Raw genomic sequence first — 23,656 nt, 5'->3', positions numbered from 1 at the left:
TGTATTATTGTTTTTGCATCCTCTGGATATTAGTAGACCTAGGTCTTCAGATTTATAGCTATTTAAAGTAGCTATATTGCTACCAAACTAGATTATTTACCTATATTTAAAAAAAAAAAGTACAGTTTAGAGGTTTTAAGAGAGAGGATCAGAAGCCCAACTGCCTAGATTTAAATCCATGTCCCACAATTTACCTCATACATATTACTTCTCTGTCACTATGTTTCCTGTGAAAATGAGGATAACACTTCACAGGGCTGCTGTGAGGATTAAATGAATACATGACAAAGTGCTTCAAGAAGAGCCTGCCACATGGTAAGTGCTCAGTATTAGGGGTTATAACTTCATATATATATACATAAGTGTATCTACACATATATGGTATCTGCTAGATAACACAAGCCCTGCATTGAAAGACTATATTAGGAATGATTTTACATGAAACTTTTCTACCCAGTAGTCAAACCTTAGTGCTCACTCTACCTGACCTATCAGTGGCACTGGGCAATTACACTTCCCTCCTTGATACACTTCCTTCACTTGGCTTCTAGGACTCCATGCTCTTGCTTTCCCTCCTTCTCAGTCTCCTTTTCTGGTCTCTTTCCTTCTCCCAGACCTCTTAATGTTGGAGTGCCCCAGAGCTCAGTCCTTGCGCTTCTTTTCTGTTTAGACTCATTCTCTGAAAATCTCAGCTAATCTCTTAGCCAATTAACTCTCCTAATTTTTTATGTCCAGCTCAGCTCTCTCTCTTAACACTAGACTCGTATCACGCTCCATACCTACATCTCTACTTAGACGTCAGAGGACATCCTGATTTCAACTTTGTCTGAAACTGAACTCTTGGCCTTCCCCTCTAACCCATGGGCTTCCCCATCTCAGTTAATGGCTCTTCCATTCTTCCAACTGCTCAGGTCAAAAATCTCAGAATTATTCTTGATGTCTCTCTTTCACTCACAATACATTCATCTGGAATTCCTGTTGGCTCCATCTTCAAAAGAGAGCTAGAATCCAACCACTTCCATCACCTCTACTGGCACCATCTAGATCCAAGTCAATATCACTTCTTGATTTCTGCAAAAGCTCAACTTCTACCCTTGCCCCCCTAATTTATTCTCGACACTGCAACCAGAGCGATCCTTCAACCAGAGGATCCTTCAAGGATCCTTTATATCCTTTCTGATATAAATCAGATCACGTTACTCCTCTATTCAAAACCCTCCAATGGTTCTCTATCTATCTCACTCAGAATATGAGACAAAGACCTTATATGATCTTACAAAGCCCTACATGACCGGCCCACCCCCATTACCATCCTAACTTCAACTCTCACAACTCTCCTTGATCACGCTGCTCCAACCATACTGGACTCTGCTCTGCTTCTCAAACACACTGACTCGACCCTGATTCCTGGTACTGGCTTTTTGCCTGAAACACGCTTCTCCATCATACTTGTATACTCCCTCAAACTTCTTCAAGTCAACTCAAATGTCACGTTCTCAACGAGGCCTGCACTAACCACTGCATTTAAAAAATCAATTCTCACCACTTCCCCCCACACATCATCCCCAACCCTCCCTTGTTTTACTTTATTCTTTTCTTCCACAGCACTTTCACCTTTATAATTTATGTATCAAACAAACATTTATATTTTATGTGATTTGTTTATTGCTGGTGTCCTCCATATGAAATGCAAGCTCCATAAGAGCAGGTATCTTTGTCTATTTTATTGGTTGCTCTATCAATGTTATGTGCCTGACACATAACAGAGGCTCAAAAGATATTTAGTAAATTAAGTATTTACTCAATGAAACTTATCCTACACTCAACTTTATCTACTCTGAGTTTCAAAGAAACACTAGTCCATACTGTAGACCACGCTATTTTAAATGGGCTTGTCATTGTTCAGATGGGGGGTGGGAGGGGTCAAGACAGCTTAATAGGGGTGGAAATGGATAGGAGGTACCATGAAACTGAAGAGACCATCATCTTAAAAATTTCAAACATAAAAAAGTTTGATTTATAAATTACCCATATGATTTGTGCTGGATTACTAAATTACAAGCCAATTCCCATGATTATAATGCTCAAGGCCCAGAAAGTAGCTGTTTTATTTCAGGAAATATTCTACAATCTTTTAGAACTAGAAGTGGCCTAAGACAGCAACTGTTTCTTTCACAAGTAATGAAATAAAATCTGTGAGTTCAAGAACCTTTTCCATAGTGAAACAACTAGTGATAGGAGAGCTAAGACCCACTGACATTGGATACAACTCAACTCTCATACAGAGAGATGATGGCTTTCCGCATCTATAAACAGTCTTCACCTGTCATACGGAGAAGGGCCCCTGAAAGATTCTGCTGAGGTTTTCTCCTGGCCAGAATAAGATGATTACTTCTTGGGAGTTTATCAAACTGGAGGGTTAGTCTAATCATTTAAAATTTCTTTTCAGGCATAATTTACACATAGTACAATTTCAGGTGTCCACACTTTTACAAATTTTGACAAACATATACAGTCATGAAACTACTCCCACTATCAAGATACAAAACATTTCACTACCATTAATAGTCCCCTCCCCCAACCCAAGCCTCTAGCGTCCAGTGATTTTTTCTCTGTCCTAATATTTTTTTGCCTTTTCCAGGATGGCATATAAATAAAACCATACAATATGTAGCCTTTCAAGCCTGGCTTATTTCATTTAGAGTAATGCATCTCAGAGTTTTTACGGTATTGCATATATCAGTAGTTTGTTCCTTTTTACTGCTGAGTATGTACGTACCACAGTTTTTTTGTACCCCAGATGATGGACATTTGAGTTGTTCCCAGGTTTTGGCAATTATGAATAAAATCACCATGAACTTTCACATAAAGGTTTTTGTACAGATACAAATTTTCATTTCTCTTGAGTAAACAGCTAAGAGTGGGACAGCTAGTTTATGTGGTAAGTAAATGTTTATAAGAAACTGCCAAAGTGTTTTCCAAAGTTGCTGTACCATTTTGCATTCCTATCAGCAACATCTGAGAGTTCTACTTGCTTGAGATCCTTGCCAGTGTTGTCTGTTTTTATTGTTTTTTTTAAAATATTAGCCCTTCTCCTAGGTGTGTAGTGGTATCTCACTGTGGTTTTAATCTGCATTCCCCTAATGACTGAGGTTGAGCATCTTTTCCTATATCACGTAAATCTTAAGAGATGTCCTAACAATGGAAAGTAAATAATTACTTTCCTATGCGTTGAATTAGTGGGGAGAAAAGGACTAGGTAAAACAGGGCACAGAAAATGTTAAACTTGTTACATATTCATAAGGCTGTTGAGAGGATCCATCAGATAACGTACATGAAAATACTTTAAAATATGTAAATTACTATTATAAATCTAAGGGACTGTAATTGCTACTAAGTGTTAGAAAGTTATACAGATACAAAAACTGCACCAGGGGCCTCTAGCTCTCCCAGATGGGAGATGAATAAAACATCTTAGTCTGATCTTCTCTACCAACACTGTCTGTCTACAATTTTGGAGTTGCCCCTGAATTAAGCTAGTTTTTAGTGCTGGAGACAAAGTCCAATTTTTAAGCACAAATGTCACTTTTCTTTTCATAACCAACATAATCAATGAGTTCAGCATTCCAATAATGCCAAGGGATGGACTTATTATTTTAGAATGAGAAGCTGGCCAACATCTGACCTGGTTCTTCCTCCTGCAACTGACATGTCACACCTAAACAAATCTTCAGGCTTCCAAAACTAAAAAGAAAAAATTTGTCCATTTGTCTTTAAGGGACTCTACCTATAAGTGATAAACGAATTAAATTTTATTGAAATAATAAGAATCCCTGATGCAGGAGTTTCTTAAGACAAAAACAAACACAAAAGCAAAAATCACTTTTCCAAGATTCCTCAGGATATCTGAATAGACAGGATAACAATGATTAATTGAAAACCACCTAGGGAGGGTCCAGATCAAAGTAAATCCCCTAGGACTTTGCTAGGTATCTATATCCCAATGTGATAAACCAATAGACAAAAACACCAATACGTTGGAGTACTGTTTTAGTCAACAGTATTGTTTACACCTAATGGGAAAGCTTACCTTTCTTTCTTTTAATAGCTTCTTGTAGCCATTCGATCCAAGTGATAATAAAGTAATAAGGACATCTAAAGAAGGTGAAGCTGAAGCTCTTCCTGAAATAAGGATGATAAGTTACATTCAGAAGGGGAAAAAAGCTTTGTAAATTAAGATTTATTACAGTAGCGTATGTACAAATGGATTTTTGTTTGTTAGTTACTTTTTCTGAAGAGCAACTGATTTATTTACCTGGATACATCTTGCTTATTTCCTGAATGAAGGAATCATTAAAGCCAGCAATTATAGCGCCACCTACTGGAACCATAAAATTTTTGTCCAAGCTCTGAACGAAAGCGTCTATTCTACCAACCCGAGCCCCCTAGAATGGAATAAGAGGTAGTATTACATATTAGTTTCTAGAAGAAGAGACAGCAACTGCTATTAATAAATACCATTAAAACAATGCACAGAAACAAAAAACAGATGAAAGATTTTAATTTTCTTTGTACCGATGCCAGTAAAACATTTTTAAGCATTAAACTGAGTTTTTAAATGCTGCTCCTTATATGTGGAAGAGCACTTTATAGTTACAAGCTGCTTTCACACATAAATCATTTAATCTTCACACCAAGCCTGTGAGGAAAGCAGAGTTTCAGTATCAGTTCAGGTGGGAACTACACTGAAACAGACCTTTTCACCTTAAAATTGGGTAAGAGAGAGTGAATTCCTCCCATGCCTTTCATCTGTGATCTTCTATTTGACAATAAATAACAACAGTGGGTCCTACAACTATTAAGTAATTTTAAACAGCCTCTGTGAGTTCACGAGTGGCCACCATTATCTAATGGACTGTAGCCACCCATGCTGCCAATCAATAAGTTATACATTAAGTGCCTCTCTTTGATGCTTGGATAATCTACTAACCTGTGTGACCACTTTAAGCAACCAGCTCTGCTCCTACCACCACTTGGATGATATAGGAGAAAAGAAAAATTTTATTTTTAACTTCAACTAATGGAATTTTTTTAGTATACTCTTGGCATAAGAGTTTCTATGTAAGAGTTTCTACATAACTTATGTTTCCTAATGTTATAATCTTAGACGATCTCATTCCACTTCAAATGAACTTCAAGTGAAAATCTCGTATTCTGGTGAAAAATGGAATACTTGCTAGAAATGTAAAACTAAGTTCTAGTCCCATGTGACACAGTCTATAACCTGCTGCCTAACGTGCTTCAATTTCCTCCTCTTAAAAACTGAGATACTGGGGCTTCCCTGGTGGCGCAGTGGTTGAGAGTCCGCCTGCCGATGCAGGGGACACAAGTTCGTGCCCCGGTCCAGGAAGATCCTATGTGCCGCGGAGCGGCTAGGCCCGTGAGCCATGGCCGCTGAGCCTGCGCGTCCGGAGCCTGTGTGAGGCCACAACAGTGAGAGGCCCGCGTACCGAAAAAAAAAGACAAAAAAAAAACTGAGATACTATCTAAATTTCAACTAAGATAGTTTCTTTCTTTAACTGTAGCCACAGATTTTCAATCTGTATTCACAATCTACATTCCTATTAATATTGGAACCATATTTAACCTTCATCCTCCCACTTTATATCCACCTCCATAGCAGAGGGAGAATAGAAGGAGCAGATAGAAGAGAACAGAAGTAGCCTAATCTAAGAGGCCAGATCCAGGCAATAGGTAGAAGCAGCAAAAGCAGAAAAGGGAAGGGACACAGACAACTTTGGAGGCTATCGCATGATTGTTTAAATCTTAACCTTCCCCTGTCATTCTCCTTTCTAACTTCCTCATAAACTATGATCAGAGAAAATCTCACCTTATCACAGGAAAACAGAGAGATGCATATGAGACTAATTGAATAAATAACTGAAAACCATGCAAAGTAGCACATAAAAATAAAGTGGAATGGTGAGAGTTGCCTTTTTATTAATGCTTAAGCAGTGCCCAAGGTTTCCTGAGAGAAATCTGAACCTAAATTAGGAGGAGTACTAAGAGAGCAATCAGTGCACCAGACTTTGCTAGAACCCCTTCATCACTAAAACACAGAAAGCATTCAAAGGGTAGCAAATTCTGTGGCAAGAAAACAAACAGGCTGTCCCAATCTCAGGAACGGTGTATGGACCTCATTCTCCACACTAAAGTCTGCGGCCATTAATGAGGAGGAGAGAAAAACACCAGAAGGCTGGAAGGGCTTAAACAGAATAGGAAACACAGGAGCATGTCCTATGAAGTAAAAGGTTGCCATTTATCAGTTCATCCATTTACTCATTTATTCAGGGAACAAATATTTGGGCACCTATCATCTGCCAAACATAGTTCCAGGTTCTGGGCATAGCAGCAGTGACTAAAACAGATCATTGTTCATATAATAATTACGGCCAGAATTTACTAAGAACTTACTATGCATCAGGCACTGTTCTAAGCACTTTACATTCTTAACTCAGTTAACCCATGCAATAGCTACCTGGGCAGATGCCACAATAATAGCTATTTTACAGATGAGAAAATTAAGGCACAGTGAAATTAAAGTGACGTGCCCAAGGTCAGAAATGTAGTTAATAGCACAGCTGGGATTCAAATCCAGGCAGTTAAAGCACCTTACTGAAAGTCACCCAGGTAAAAACCTAGGTAATCAGGATGAAGAGCCCATGTTTAAAAAATAAAATATTATTCCTATGGCATTTCCATCCTTCCAGCAACTCAGGCCAAAAGTCTTGGAGTCCCTGAATCCTCATTTCCTCGTTCCTTGCATCTGGTTCATCAGCATACCGTGTAAGATCGACTCTCAAAATACATCTGAATCCAACCATTTCTTAACACCTTAACAGCAACCACCCTGGCCCATACCACCAACGCATCTCATGTGGGCTACTGCAACAGCGTTCCCCGCTTGCCTTCCTACAGGCCATTCCCCACAGCGCAGCCGTCACACATCACTCTCCTGCTCAAAACCCTCCAATGGCTGATGACCATACCAAGAATAAAATCTCAAATCTTTAACACACCTCGAATCTCTTTACGACCACTGCTGCTCTCGTTTGCCCTGGTCCGGCCACGCTGGCCTCTTTGCTATTCCTCATGCATTCCAAGCACATTCCGGCCTCAATGTCTTGGCACCTGCTGTTACCTTCTGTCTGGAATCTCTCCGAGAGCTGCCCAGCTCACGCCTTCATAACACTCGGGGCTCTGCTCAAAGGTTACTTCTCAGAGAGGACTTCTTGGATCACACCATCTGATACTCCTCCCCCACAAATACTAGAGCATTTATCAAGACCTGTCATCCTTATTGTTTACTATCTGCTTCTTTTCCATGAGGATCAAGATTCTGTTGTATTTACTACTGTATCCCCAGTGCCTACCCCGCTGCCTGGCACATCCGTGGGAACCCTGCAAATATCTGTTGAATGAACTGACAGTTAGGTCTATGAATAACTAGTATAACACCTACTTCTCTCAAATTCTCAATAAACAAAGTTGCCGCTTCCCACACTTGGGGAGCTTTACAATCCTTAATTCTATGTATTTTTGTGACTCTACTACAACCCTCTCTATTAATGTGTCCTCACATCCATATTCCATGACTCTCCTAAATTAGTCAGTTTCGTATATGTCAGAAGTATAGGTTCTGCAAAGCTAATTTCCTGGGGACTACATATGCATATCAGAATGCTCTATATGCTCAGCATTGAGTCATTCTGGGACACTGCCCTAAAAAAAAAAATTCTGAAGCATTTTAGTTATACCTCTTTCCTTATTGTTTGCTTGATTATTACAATACTATCTTCTCAAGAAAGCTTCCCAGTTTTAGTATTTTGTTTTTTAGAGGAAGATAAAGGGATTTGGAGTCACACTGAACTATATGGGCCATTTTGCAGCTTGGGACCTTAGGCAAGTCACTTAATACTTTCGAGTATGTTTCCTCACTTGTAAAACGGAAACAATGAGAAGTACACCTTAAACTGTTAGCATTAAGTTAATAAACTTTAGAAGTCTAGCAGGATGCCTGACACATGGTGGGTATGGGTACTCAGTAAATGGTATGTATAACTGATAAAAACTACTGAGATAAATTAAAGCTAATTTTAATTTTTTAGAATGTCATGAAACAACTAGCACTGAATAAGACCCAAGTATTTATTTGGCTGAAAGCAATAGGGACACCATCTCTTTTTGTGAGGGCCTATGTTTATGTACTGCTTTTTTTTTTTTTTAAAGAAATGTCAATTCTAGAAGGTAATACAGTATCTGCAACAATACAACAGCTACCTTATAAAACTTCATTCACCATCTTATAGTGTTATTTTCTGGTTAAAATTTTAGTAAAACCACCTCATGAATGAAGAGAGGTGATGACAAAGTAGGGTATTCGTGATGCACAACTCCATGGGCAGCTTTCATATTGTATCCTGGAGCTTGTTTTCATTTAAGAGTCTTAATCTCTTCAATTACACCACCAAATTTTCTAGTATTCAAAAATATGTCATGAGCACCAAAACAATGAGCACTGCTGAGTTGAGTACATAACATTTGGGTAAATGTTAAGGAGCCATTAAACTGATCATTATGAAGACTTTATAAGCATGTGGAGGTATAGAAATATAATCTAAGTTTATATTTAAGTTTAAAAATTAAATATGCTTTTGACTACGTTTTAAAAAGTTAATACTAAATGTACACAATGGCTATAACCATGTAAAAAGCAATACGTATATGTATTAAAAAAAGAGAAAAAAGGGATACACAAATTATTAAGGGTAATTGTTAGGGTAACAGGGTTATGAGTGATCTTCTACCCCTTCCTCACTTTTCTAAACTTTCAGAAATGCTAGAATATCTGACTTTTAAAAGAATTAAGGCTGCTAAAAATTCAAGAGGAGGAGAAAGGAAAAAGGGTAGGAGGAATAAAAATGAATCATTGAAATAGTATGTTTTTCAAGATTTCCAGCATAGATAACTGTACAACCTTCCTCTGCTACCATTCAAATTAGATATAATCTAGTCTGAAACTGTGATAAGCCTTAAAAAGTTAAGGAATAATGCAAAAGGATACCAAGGAAACAGTAAATGGTCTTCCTCAAAGGTTTTAAGAAACCCTCGCATACCATGCATACAACCACTCCACCTCTGGACTTCTTTTGTTATGTAAACTAATCTATTTCCTTATTGATTAAGCTAATTTGGGTTGCATTTTTGTTACTTGCAGTCAATTTACATTCTAACTGGTACAACCTTTGAGTAAAGAAATTAAGCAAATCAGCTAATACTATTGTATAAACCATATTTATATCAGAGATAATACTAATACTCAAAATAACAAAAAAGAAAACAAAAAAATTTATGAGCTAGGATCTACAGGGCTAAGGAGCATTCACCACCACATGGCAGAAGGCCACAGATAATCTGTGAATAACTCTTATCCACATAACACAAATCACATGTGTGTCAAAACTGAATATTTACTAACATCACTATGCACGCAAATCATAAAATTCATCATACCTAGATAATATCTATCCATATCCTGATATAGTGTGAATAATTAATCACTGTAAGTAAATGTAATACATCATTTATTCATTCAATTGTTTGAGTAACCAATTACTGAGTGTCAATTATGTACCAGGTACTGTCCTAAGTATTGAGGACATAACAGTGAACAAAACAAAGTCCTTTCCCTAACAGAACCTTAATTCTAATCACTACCAATAAGTAGACAGTAAACAAACATCATATCAAATGGTGACAAGTGCTATGGCGAAAAAGAGCAAGAGGCCATCAGTTTCAAGAAGCACCATTACTTTACATACCACACTAGGTAAGAATAAACACTGCCAATTAACATTATAAGACACCTCAATTTCAGAGATATAACATGGAAAAATGTGTACTTTAAAATCAATGAATATGGCAAAAGAGAAAAAGAGGGATAGAAAATGCTGGCAAGGAAGAAGGTGTTATTTTAGATAAGATGTCTGAGAAAGTCTCATCAACCTAAAGAAAGTCAGGTAAGAAGCCACGCAACTCTCTAGAAAAGCAAACTAACAAGAGGTATGAGCAGGAGTGGGGGGCACACGGGCAGCACAAGAGAGGAAGAGAAAGGAGGCAAATGTGCCAGGAGGGTGGGTAAGAGGGAGAGCAGCAGGAAATGAAATCAGGGAAGCTGCAGACGCCTGAGGACACAGAGCCACGGCTGTGACTCTTACTCTGAGTGGGATGGGAAGCTAAGACATGTTTTAAAAATAAGAATCTAAAACAGATGACTGGGATCTAGGTGATGCTTATAAAAATAAAAAAAATAAAATCACAGTTTTTAAAAACCTGCCAACTCCATAGTTATACACTAGAATGTTTATAAATGAAATCATTTTCAGTCTAGGATATAAAGGTAAAGTGATTCCTTAAATACTAAATGTAGAATATAGCACAAGGAATCAATATAGTTTTAAAAACACTATAATCCACTATATTAGAAAAATGAAAACACTGGCAATGCAACATTCTCAGAAAGGTAAAAAAATAAGCTACTAAAGTATTTCCATGTTGGTGCTGACCAAAACTATAGTCCAATGACACTAGCAAAGAATAATGACTCTTACTGAGTGACTACTGGATGCAAATTTCTAATGCTCCATGAATTAGAAGATGCTAGATTAACTGTTTTTCTGTATTAGGTTGTAAGAAAAACAAAGTAATAATCCCAAATATGTTAAAATCCATTTTTCCCTGACATATCTTTTGAAACTCTCTTACCTGCTGAATGAGGTGCATGCACTTTGAAGACTGCACTCCATAAGCATTGTTAACTATATGTGGAATGCCATAATTAGCACAAATCACAGCCAGTTCTTCTAATCTATAAACATATTCAACAGAAAGACATATTCATACTCTGCCTTAATAAATTACGAGAAAAGTTTTTAAATTTAATAGTTATCCTTAAAGTATACTAGGGGAAAAAAAAGACAAACTGAAATTTCTACAGCAGTATTTTAGCATATAGTTTGGCACCTTGGAAATGCATAGCAGGCATTTAAGGATAAACCTGAAAAAGCTTTTAAATTAATGTCACCAATAAATAAGAAAATGTGTATTTAGAAAAATCTTACATAGATGGTAGCTTTTAAATCACTTGAAAATTTCCTATATAAAAAGCAAGAAGCAGATGATTTACAAAGACCTCTTACAAGGTTGATATGCTCATTTTTAAATGCTTTCGGTTGCTTATCATCCTAAGCTAATATCTGCAAAATAATCAGCATATCTTGAAATCTTAAGAAATCTCACATTAAGCATCTCATAAAGTAAAAAATACATTTTCAAACAGACTTTAATGTATTAAAAAATACAGAACATTAAAATATATCAGTACCAAAATAACATTTTCCAACAACTTGGATACTAAAGAATCTTTTAAATAGCTGCTGGTTTTAAATTCACTCGTACTCCTTCATTTGACACTCCCCATATTAAATCAATCTGAGAGTCTAACTTTATGCAAAGTAAGGTAATAAATTTCAATTAGAGTGTAATAAATGATGTTCCTTTGCAAAACCAAATAATACTTGTGACTGAAGTCATCTCTAACAGAAATGTCTTCACACTATGAAGCTAAAACTAAATCCTATGGTTTGATAAAATTAATTTTTTTAAAATGTTCTCTCTACAATATAAAAAATTTGGAAGCGAAGCATTTTGAGAGAATAAAAATTATTTCTCAGATAAATGTACTAAAAATATATATTATATGGTTTAATTATCAACTAACACATAATACATTTTCCTTTTATAGTAGCTGTGCATTAATATATTTTTAAACTACAAAGAGAACTAACATTATTCTATTCAACTGTCAGAAGTTTTCAATTTACTTCCCTAAAAGTTTTATGAATTAAAAACTTATTTTATCACTCATTTTCATAAACCTCACAAATCAAGGCAGAAAACTAATCAGATTTTGTTTTTAACAAAATGGACCTTCTGGGATACACACAAGTATTTTCTTCATAAAAGGCACTTTCACATGTTTGTGTTCTAATGAAAGTATTCCTTAATAACAAGCTTCCTTGAGAGTAAGGCACTATAATAACATAAAGTACTATTTTTAAAAAAAAAATCACTTGAGTAGTTTTAAATATTCTGAATTGATCAAATTTGCTAATATTTTCAGTGTGTATGAGAAAGGCAAAGAGAAGCAGAAAAAATATTTTCCATGTGACTCAGACTGTATTCTAACTTAGAAGCCAATTTAAGGTGTTTCTCAATTTGAAGAAATGATACTCTTCTTTTTTTTAACATTTTCTTTGATTTTGCCCCACAATACTCTCTGTCCAGTTAACTAATAAAGACAATATATACGTTCAAATTAAGACTATAAAGGAATTAAAGAAATCAAAATGTAATTTTAAATTTAATAAAATCAGAAATTCAAACATATTACTAATAACTGAGCATCACCATTTTCCTAAAGTTCACTCTAATCAGAAACATTCATTATGTAACACCACCAAAAAAAATGAGAATTCTACTGACTGAAAAAAAACCTTTTTGATTTTTTCCAAAGGAGACAATGCATGTAAAATGTACTTAGCACTATACCAGGCATACTATAAACATTCCAAAACAGTTATTCAAAATGATACAGATGGCCAATGGGCACATGAAGAGATGCTCAACATCGCTAATTATCAGAGAGATGCAAATCAAAACTACAATGAGGTATCACTTCACATCAGTCAGAATGGCCATCATTAAAAAGTCTACAAATAATAAATGCTGGAGAGGGTGTGGAGAAAAGGGAACCCTCCTGCGCTGTTGGTGGGAATGTAAACTGGTACGGCTACTATGGAAAAGACTACGGAGGTTCCTTAAAAAAAACTAAAAATAGAGTTGCCATAGGATCCAACAATCCCAATCCTGGGCATATACACAGACAAAATTCTAATTCGAAAAGATACATGCATCCCTATATTCGTAACAGCACTAGGTACAATAGCCGAGATATGGAAGCAACCTAAATGTCCATCTACAGATGAATGGATAAAGATGTGGTCTGTATATATAATGGAATACTACTCAGCCATAAAAAAGAATGAAATAATGACATTTGCAGCAACATGGACAGACCTAGAGATTACCATACTAAGTGAAATCAGACAGAGAAAAACAAATACCATTTGATATCACTTATATGTGGAATGTAAAATATGATACAAATGAACTTACAAAACAGAAATAGACTCACAGACACAGAAAACAAATTTATGGTTACCAAAGGGGAAAGGGGCTAGGGGAGGGATAAATTAGGAGTCTGGGATTAGCAGATACAAACTACTGTATATAAAATAAACAAACCACAAGGTCATACTGTATAGCACAGGGAACTATATTCAATACCCTATAATAAACCATAATGGAAAAGATACGAAAAAGAATATAATATATATGTATGTGTGTACATATATGTTACATATACATATAGATATATACATATGTATCTGTATGTATAACTGAATCACTTTGTTGTACACCAGAAACTAACAACACTGCAAATCAACTATATATCAATTAAAAATAGGTCAATTAAAAAAAAAGTTAGTCAAAATGAAACAAAAACAAAGATATCCTCAAGGATAAATAATTTAACTAATACAAATATCCATATGGTGTTTTTGGAAATGTAATTTATTTCAATCACATTAAAATTTTTCTAGATAGCAAAAACATCAATGAAGACTAAAGATGCTTATTTAATATTTAAATACAAATTTAAAATTTGATTGATAAGTAATGAATAAACAACCAAAGCATATGCAACATGATCTGAAAATAGAATCCAGACTCATGAATGAAGCAAGGTAAATTTTCAAGAGCAGGGTTTTAAAATTGTCTCTTAAAATCTGCCTATAGTAAAAGCTAACATGCATTCATTACTGCCAAATTATATGACTCCATGAATTAAAATCAAAGTATAACTTGATGCTATGAAAATAGTCCAAAGTCAATATAGTTTTTTTTACAAATTATTACCACTTCTGTTCAAAATGTTAAAATGAAACCAACAGTTGCTGTCAAAACTAAAAATATGTATTACTATACCTAAGCCTACTACATTTTCAGAATAAAAATTTGCAGCCATCCTTCAGAAAAGCAAACGTTTGCCTTTTTAAAAATAATTTTCTTAAATATCTGCATTTTTCTCAAAATGCAAAGACAATTATATACCTAACTGTATATCTGGGTTAGTCTTGCAATTAAAAAAAAATGAGAGGACAATAATCCTAAAATTTTCTATTTAAAATCTGTTAATACTGATAGTTCCTATATATGAAAACTAATTGTAAGATCAAAGTGGAGATGGCAATAAAAACAAATATGTAAATCCAAAATTTAGCTTAGAGATTTCTATTAAACAGTAAGGAAAAAGATGCAAGATGTCCAGAAACATAAAGAAGAGCAAGAAAACAGATGCTCTGCATCTACTCAGGTGATAAAAGGATGTCCACTTGGTACTAGTTGTTTTTCCTTCTTCTATATCTAATTTTTATTTTCCCAAGCCATTATGTTGTTTCTTCAACAGTCCATTCACGTAATATTTACTGCCAAATGTTATTTAGGCATCTTTGAGAATTAGTGTAAGTGCATTTTATGTAAAAGACTGATGAACACTGAAGGACAATATTCACAAATCATTTACCTATCAGGCACCCTTGGAGCAAAACAGGATGTAGTAGAATGAACACAAAGAACGTAATCAGGCCCAAGTTCCTGGACTTTAGCCTCCACTGCTTTCAGGTCTGTGCGTAGCTCGTCACCTTCTAAAACGTTCTCTATCACCACAGGCTCAAAACCTAACCAAGCCAACCAGAAACCAAAATGTTAGTATAAACTAAAATAAGGGGAGATTGTGGACTCTAGGAAGCAGTGCTATTCTACACAAAAACTCTTAAACATTTATTCTAGTCAATGAACACTTCTCTAATAATAAAGACCTGGCTTAATACCAGTATGAGTCAAAGGCAGGTCAAAATACTGTGAAGGACATCTAGACCACAATTAGGACCACAAATCTACTTAACATTTTGACATGACACAAAAGACTAATTCTGGGAAGTAAGGAAGCAAATGTTAAATAGATGCCTACAAAAGTAGTAAAAGAGTCACTGATGACAAAAAGGGTCACTTAGCCCAGTTCAATTTCAGTCCATAGAAAAGTAAATCTACTCATTCTCTGGCAACATTTAAGTTTTATTTTAAATTTCTCTTTATTTCAGAGATGAACAAAAATAATAGTTCAAGTATTGAAACAAATCACAATCATCAACTTAATGTTTTACCTCTAAAGAAAAATACAAGACATTTTAGTAGACCCACCTCATAGCTTACAAAAGCCTTCTATAATTTAAATATAAAAATTGTTTTGCGTGCGAGTTATTATGTACTCACATCTTCAGTCTTCTCAAATACCAGATCTAGCAGCAGGCTAGATTTGTGGATTTAAGAGCTATGAGGAATTCAGAAACCATTTAGCTCAACTCACTCACTTCAAAGATAAGGGAGCCAAAGTTTAGGAAGAATAAGTGCCTTCCCCAAGGTCACACAGCAATTTAAAGCAAAGTTACAGGGAAGCAGTCTTCTGTTTTAGAATCCACATCAAGTTGTCCGCATTCTATCTACAGAAATATAAAACTTCAGCCACTATAAAATCATCAATTCATATACGGTGGTCCACAGAACTCTAGATTTCATATCTATACAGCTATTAAAACAAAGAAAACTTTACTTAAACAAGTAACTTCCTAAGGACAGTTAATTCTCTATTATTTCTCAAATTCTCTACACTCAACCCTATTTTTGCTTTCAAACAACTATGATGCAAGTTTTTGGTTTTTTTTTAAGAATACAACCATCTTGCTTCCTAAGAATATAACACAGTCCAAGTCATAACATCATTTGGAAAGTTTCCAGTTTTTCAATATGCCAATCTTTCTATAAGTTTGGTTATCAGTTCTTTGGTTAATAGTTTGCAAATTAACAGACTTGACAGCTTTATGCCACTTAAAATAAACCTTTTAAAAGTCTACTCATTTCTGCTATATGTCCTTATTATGAATCCTTTTACACGAGTTTCTTTAGGATTATTTATACAGTTTAATTACAGCCCAATAATGTTCATTTCATACAACAGACTGAGGCCATTCAAAAAATAACTTTAAATTCTCAAATTCAACTTGACCTAAGCAACCCAAATACTAAAATACCAACTTAAAGTTTTTGTCTCATCTATACTCAATGACGCCTGTATCCTTGTACTTTGATTCATGGTAATTATTTATGTGTATTCCACTCATGTATACAGAACAAACATTCCTGAAGCATCTCTTATGCTCCAGGGATTATTGTTGGGCATTTCATATGTCATCCCACTTAATTCTGAAAAGAGTCTTCTGAGGCAGGTAATCATATCCCCATTTTAAAGAATAGGGACATACGACACAGCACTTCCATTTCTTAGTGTGTACTGAAAAGAATTCAAAGCAGGGACTCAAACAGGTATTTGTACCTCCACGTTCATAGCAGCATTATTCAGCACAGCCAACAGGTGGAAGCAACCCAAGTGTGCACCAGTGAATGAATGAATGAATAAACAAAATGTGGGATATATATACAATGGGAGTCTTAAAAAAGGAAAGAAATTCTGTCACATGCTATAACATGGATGAACCTTAAAGACATTATGCTAAGTCAAATAAACCAGTCACAAAAGGACAAATATTCTATAATTCCACCTATATGAAGGACAAATTTATAGAGACAGAAAGCAGAATAGTGGTTGCTAGGGACTGAGGGTGATGGGGAGGGGAGAGTTATTGTTTAATAGGTAGAGTTTCAGTTTCAGAGGATGAAAAAGTTCTGTAGAGAGATGGCAGTGATGGTCCACAACAAGAGGAATGTACTTAATGTCAAGGAACTATACATTTAAAAATGTTTTGTTAAAAGGGTAAATTTTGTTATGTATATTTTACCACAATAAAAAGAAGGAATAAGAACAGGTTTAGTTTCTTTTTCATTTATCTAGCTCTATATAAAAAGTCTGAATTTTCTGTGACATTGAAAAAACATATATATTACTTCTCTTCTTTTACCTGCAGTGATCATGGATTTAAAGCAGGACTTCTGGTCTATTCGTGGCCATATAATGTACTTTGCTTTTGGTCTTTTGTGTCGTAATGTTAAGAAACACAGGGTTAGACTCATACCAGTTGCCATCGGAACGACAAAGCAGTTGGTCACTGTATGGACACCTACAAATAAGAAAAAAAACAGAAATTAGTTATTCCACTGAAAAAACAGCATCCTTCTTAAAGTAATGATATACTTCTATCAAATAAAAAGAGTTAAGACTTATTGCTTATTCTTCTATACTCACACTCAGGAAGCTCACTGCTAAATTCATCCTCCAGGCTTATGGCTCTGATTTTCTATCTTATTCTAAAAGTTTTATATATATATATATATATACACACATATATATATATTTGTCTTTTCAAAAGCCATTTATACTCTTTTTGGAGAGAAGCATTAATAAAAGAAATTAGGCAAAGGTTTGTGTGACTGGTCAGCCAAAAGTATTACGATTCACACAGTACATACCAGCCAACTTTATGATGTCCAGGACCAAAGAATTGGTAATTTTGTTCAAAAGGCTAGAACCTGCAGCTTTGGGTTGCACAGCAGAAATATCACCCGATCGTCCAATTCCATGAGTGAACCTAAGCAAAAAATGGCCAACAACTGGACAAAAATATTCAGTGTTCTAAGTAATCCACTGTATAAGTATACAAATATAATAACCAAATAAACACTATACTTGACTATTAATAAAGTGAAAATATCTAATTAAATCAAAACAAATTCATCAAGTATGCTGTGGTAGCTAGTCTTCATGATGGCCACCATCAATTCCTTTTCTCCCTATGCCCATATGTCACTGCCACACCAAGAGATGGGGTCTAATTCCTCTCTACCTGAATCTGGGCTGGCCTTAGTGACTTGCTTGGTCTGGAAGAATCTAGCAGAAGTGATGGTCTGGAACTTCTGAGCTAGGTCATAAGAAGCCTTATAGCTTCTATCTGGCCTCTTGAAGGGTTTGCTCAAGGGGAGGTGGGGGGCAGGGGGTCCTCTCTTCAAAGCCAGCTGCTATGCTGGGGAAAGCCCAAGCCAAGCCACTTGGAGAGGCCATCTGAGCTCCCAGCCATCTGAGTGACTCAACTTGGATAAACTGCCCAGTTGAACCTTCAGATGACTAAACTCTCAGCCAACACCTGACTGTACTACATGAGAGACCTGAAGCAATAATCACCTGCTGAGTCCAGGTAACCTGTCAGAGATAACAATAAATGATTGTTTTAAGCCACTATGTTTTGAGGTGGTTTGTTATACAGCAATAGAAAACCAGGATATATGCAACATTAAATTCTCTTCTTTCTTCCCATTTCCCTAATCAGGGCAGTGAGCTAACTTCTAACAGTGATGAGCTGATGTTTCAAATACTGCCTTAAGTTTAGAAGAAGTACATGCTCCTTGAAAATTAGTGTGCAAATCCATTCATTTAAATTTGATCATGTTATACACTATTTAAAGATACCTCTGAATACACTTCAAAATCAAAAATCTGTTTGTCATTTATAGTTGCCTAGATCAGAAATTCTGCGCACTGGAATTATCACAGAACATGTGTCACACTCTCTTACCACTGCAACCTCACATACAAAGCATTCTTTTACATATATTATCAACAATGTTATCACCTTATTTTTAATCATTAGTTTTTCATCCAGGTCATACATTATCATTAGTTTTGACTGCAATAGTTTTGGTTGAAAAAAATTCTACTATTTCTAGGAAAATTTCATCATGATTTAAAATCATGGAAGATGGGAGTTTTAAAGAGTTTACCTCTATTTCGCAGAAAGGTTGGAGAACAGAGAAATTATCATATTTGGAACCACTAACAACTAAATGGTTATCAGAATTGATGAAAAGCTTTCTGAATAATGCAAAAGAAAAAAGTGACTTAATAATCTAAAATTATAATATACCTTTCCTATATCTACTGCAACAAAGCAAGATATTTATAAAATGGGATTCAGTTTAAATGCAGATGAATGACGTTAAAGTTCTATAAATATACCATTCTCTAAAAAAACTTGCCATGTTAGAACAGAAACATGGAAAACTATAAACAACCTTAGCATATTTTAAACTCTTAACAACCAAATAGGTTTATTAGGTTAAACACTCTTAACAGAATGTATAGACAGTACAAACATTCTTAACAGAACGTACAGCCAGTATCCTTAATCACCCAGAAGCTGACAGGGTACAACCACCTCATATTAGAACTTTAACCCTATTGTCCTGAAAAGCACCTACTCAGGTACATTGTTTCCATCTCCCTGTTGCATCTAGTTCACATGCCCATTTAAACAAGAAGTAGGTTACAAACGGACATTTTATAATTAAATATGATTAATACTGCCACCATAGTTTTTAACAAAAAAAGAAAAAAGGGAAAAGAAAATGCTTTGTACTTAAAAAAAATCATACCTGTAATGTCGCCGAGCAACTAATGCAGATGCCACTCTCCCTTCCCTTTCTCCCACACCACAATTGCCCAGGAAATTGTTGCTATCCATGATTGCAAGTTCATGTAAAAAGAGTTCAAGTGTACTTTCATCCCAACCAACCTCTGGACACTTGCCCTTAAGAAAAGAAAAAAGAAAACAAAAAAAGGATTATGACTGTATTTAAGAAACCATCATTCCCCAGAAGCCTACTTCAATGAACTTTAAAACTTTTCCATGCACATTTTGCCATGCTCCTTGTTTTCTAAAACTCAGGCATCAATTCAGCACTCTGAAGAAACTCTGAATAGGCAAAATGTTTGTGTTACACTATATTACAATTATCCACACGATGCTGCGAGAAGTGATGATAAATATATACAATGAGATTACTCAGGTTTAAAGTTGCAGTTAAAAGTAACTGAAAACGAATAAACCTTATCTTCAACTAGGATTTTTCACACCAGGGTGTTAGAACTAGGGTTGTCAAACTTTAGTGACAAAATTCAGGATGCTGGCAAGAACGAGACCTGTGAAGTTCCTCAGCAACACCTGCTTTGAGTTAGTATATCGTAGTTTAAAAATACCATGTGTTCCCCAGGAGTTGTAAAAGATGGAAGACACGAACTTTGCCCTATCCGCAAACAAAAAGTAAATCATGCCGGCCTTCCCCTCGCTTCCCCAGCCCGAAGTTAGGAAAAAAAAAAAAAAAAAAAGGGCTCGAAGTTCCGAACTCCCCACATCCCCTAATAACACTCTTCTGGGTTTTTGCCAGCACTGGCGAGGCTGAGAAGCTGAGCGGCGCAAGCCGGCATATGGCATGCCCAGCTGAGAAAGACTCTGAGGACAGGGCTCAACCAGCAAATACAAGCGGGTGAGGCAGGTCCTGGAACTAACAGGGGCGCTGAGCGGAGCCGGAGCCTGGGGGGGCGCGGCAGCCGGGGAGGAACCCGAAAGCTCGGTACCTTCTCCAGAAGCAGCCGTATGAGGTGTTCGTGCGAGCGGCGGGCCTCACAGCCCTGCCGCACGTAAGCCGGAGACACCAGCCGCTCGCCCGCCGCAAAGCTCTCGCGGTTCATGTCCGCAGTGGCGACTGCTGCCGGAGAACAACTGACTCACGCCGGACACACTCCGAAACCAGGACGCGACTCGCCGCCTAGACGGTACGGGAAGGCCTTGGGACAAACATCTGCGTCTCGCTCTCGCACATGCGCAAACCGCTCCAACTAGTGTGCCGGGAGCGGAAGTATTTGAGCATGCGCAGAGGTGTCAGGCCGTTTGGCGGGCTTCAGGCTGTACAGAAGACGAGCCCCGCCTCCCTGCATCTGATTGGTCCAGTTAAACCCTAGTGTGCCTGAGACCGTCTTGAAGGAAGGTCTTCTCTTCTGTGAGGAGGGGCTGAGGAGTCCGGGCCAAGTGCGTGGCGTCTCTGAAGAAAACATTTCCGAAGTTACTCTGTGTTCCACTCCTGTTGAATAATGAGCTCTGGGAGTTTGTGCTTCAGCCTTACTCAGGTCGTGTTTCTCAGATTCCTGAACCGTTCATCCTTACCCTCATACATCTCAACATTTACAGTTGCCTGGCAACCCCCCCCCCTTTTTTTTTTTTGACCGCACCACCTGACATGGGGGATCTTAGTTCCTCCACCGGGGATTGAACCAGTGCCCCCTGCAGGGGAAGCGTGGAGTACTAACCACTGGACCACCAGGCAATTCCCTGGCGACCCCATTTGAAATAGTGGTGCCCCACCCCTTTTCTCCTTTGCATTACAGAATTTTTGGCCATAGCACTTATCATTCACCTCCTGATATAACAGACATTTGTTTATACACACACACACACACACACACACACACACACACACACACACACACCCCTATGAATGTAAACTCTCTGAAAGGCAGGGCCTTGGTGTTTGCTGCTATACTCCACGAACACCTAGAAAAGTGCCCAGGATATAGAAAGGGCTTAAAAATTTTTTTTAATACTGAATTAATGAATTAGTTTCACTATTCAACAACCCAGCACTAGGTGCCTGAGATACAGAAATGAAAAAGCAGATTCCCTGCCTTTGATTTCCTCCTAGCCTACAGTAATTCCTGAAATCACTCTTATCTAGTGGTATGCTAGGGCCCACTTGCACTGGTTCATACTTGCTTGCAAGAGCTGATTGTTAAAAAAATGTTCAGTAATTTTGTGGGCTGGTTTTTAATAACAGCTTCTCTTAATTGTAATTTTACAATTAAGCCAATTGTATTAAAAGCAAAAGTAGTAAATACTCAAAGTCATCACTTCCTAATTATTTTACTACATTTTACTATTGTCTCTGCTCTTGAGATTATTTACATCTGTTGTACCTGAATAGTGGAAATAACATATATTGGCATTCTACTGCCCATCTCTTTCCAGCTCCCTTTTTTAGTGGCATCATGTTGGTAGCTTGAAACTGGCTGTGGTAGGAGTATTTACACCGTGGAAATCAGCAAACTGTACAAATCCGGCTCTTACCTTCCCCCCATACACCACTCCCCTAGGACTCAGTTGTTTAACATGTACCAACGCACCATTCCTACTGCATGTTCCCAGGGCATCCTGCCATTTATCAGCCATAGTGCTTGTCAAATTCCATTTCAATTGTTAATTTTTTGTCTTCCTCAACTAGACTGTGAGCTCCTGGTTGACAAGGACTATATTTGACATCTGTGTTCAAAGCACAGCACAGAACACTACGTAATAGATGTTCAACAGCTTCCCCTTGCCAACAGCCTCCAATCAGAGCACACCTGAACCCTTCCTCTTTTTCACCATAAAGCTTTTCCACTCCCCTGCCTGTCTCTGAGTCTGCCAAATGCAAGTGGTGGTAACTAACTCTTGCACTACCAAGTTCTGAATAAATAGTCTCTGGTCTTCATTACTTTCCACAGTTTTCCTGAAGACTCCACTGAGACACGGACTGCACTGTCCATCACCATGGACCCCAGCCTTCAGCCAGATGAGGTTCTCACAGAGACCATAGTGCCTTGCTCCTTGTTGCTGTCAAGTCTGTGCCAACATGGTAAGTCAGTGCCGAATCTGGGCTCCACTATCTTTGTGTTGAGTTCCTCAGCTATTTATTCGAAGTTTGGTACCCGGGTTTTGTTATTGCTTCCGATTTTGTTTGACATCCTTGGTGGAATCAGACCATTCCTTTTCATGCTTTTTGGTTCTCTTTTGTACTTCTGTTTTGTATTGAGCTGTCTGAAAGTGTGGTCATAAGAAGAAGAATCATGGGGTAGAACACAGGCATAGGCCCTATAAGCCTGTTGTTTGAGCCAGCCTCACAGACTGATGAGCCTGCTGTTCTTACTAGACCGGCATACATTTGGACAAACGTCGTTGCGAGTCACCAGTAAAACTGTGTGAGGTTCTCCTTTCCTCTTGATTTTTTGTTCTGAGAGCTTGCCTTTGATCAAGAGGGAGTTCACTCTAATTTTCCACCTGCCAGGGGGCACAGATTGTTGGGTCTGTGTTCAGAGGGGTCTTGAAACATGAAGAGAACAAACATCACTTTTAACCAACCATTGCCAGCTCTCCTGAGGTCATCAAAGCTTAAAACCTCTCCTCCTCTGGGAAAAATGGCTGCTTCTCATGTGTATTTTTATTACAATCCTAATACTGGTGCCTAGTTCTCTAAATGGCGTAACGTCAGCAGTGGGTATTTGGGCCTTCAGAGGCCACTCTGGGGAACATTTGACTTGAATACATATTTTATTTGATAGGCCCCTTAGAAAAGAGAGAGACTTAAGATTTCTCAGGCCCAATGGGCAGCTGTGTTTGATTGGTATGCAGAAGCCTCCAAAGGAAATTCTGGTTTGAAAAGTATTTCACTAAAAGATTCTGTAGCCAAAGCCAATGAGCAATTTAACAAACTTTTTTTTAAGATTTTATCTTTTTAAAAAAATTTATTTATGTATGTATTT

The 23,656-nt window shown here is 37.0% G+C and overlaps 1 protein-coding gene across 1 annotated transcript in view; it reads right to left on the bottom strand.

The window, feature by feature from the left end:
* The window catches only part of SEPSECS (Sep (O-phosphoserine) tRNA:Sec (selenocysteine) tRNA synthase), a 35,689-nt gene extending 14,851 nt beyond the window's left edge, over positions 1-20,838 (bottom strand). Inside the window, exons 1-8 of the mRNA XM_007125550.4 lie at positions 20,663-20,838; positions 19,681-19,835; positions 17,725-17,843; positions 17,217-17,375; positions 14,768-14,921; positions 10,825-10,927; positions 4,316-4,445; positions 4,091-4,182 (exon numbers count right to left, since the gene is read on the bottom strand). Of these exons, the coding sequence (XP_007125612.2) occupies positions 4,091-4,182; positions 4,316-4,445; positions 10,825-10,927; positions 14,768-14,921; positions 17,217-17,375; positions 17,725-17,843; positions 19,681-19,835; positions 20,663-20,776 (1,026 nt within the window). The 5' untranslated portion in view covers positions 20,777-20,838. The remainder of the gene's footprint in view (positions 1-4,090; positions 4,183-4,315; positions 4,446-10,824; positions 10,928-14,767; positions 14,922-17,216; positions 17,376-17,724; positions 17,844-19,680; positions 19,836-20,662) is intronic.
* Between the last annotated feature and the right edge of the window lie 2,818 nt (positions 20,839-23,656).

Source organism: Physeter macrocephalus, chromosome 7 (genome assembly GCF_002837175.3).
Source record: "Physeter macrocephalus isolate SW-GA chromosome 7, ASM283717v5, whole genome shotgun sequence".
NCBI classification, from domain to species: domain Eukaryota; kingdom Metazoa; phylum Chordata; class Mammalia; order Artiodactyla; family Physeteridae; genus Physeter; species Physeter macrocephalus.
This window is presented reverse-complemented; position numbering and strand designations above follow the sequence as displayed.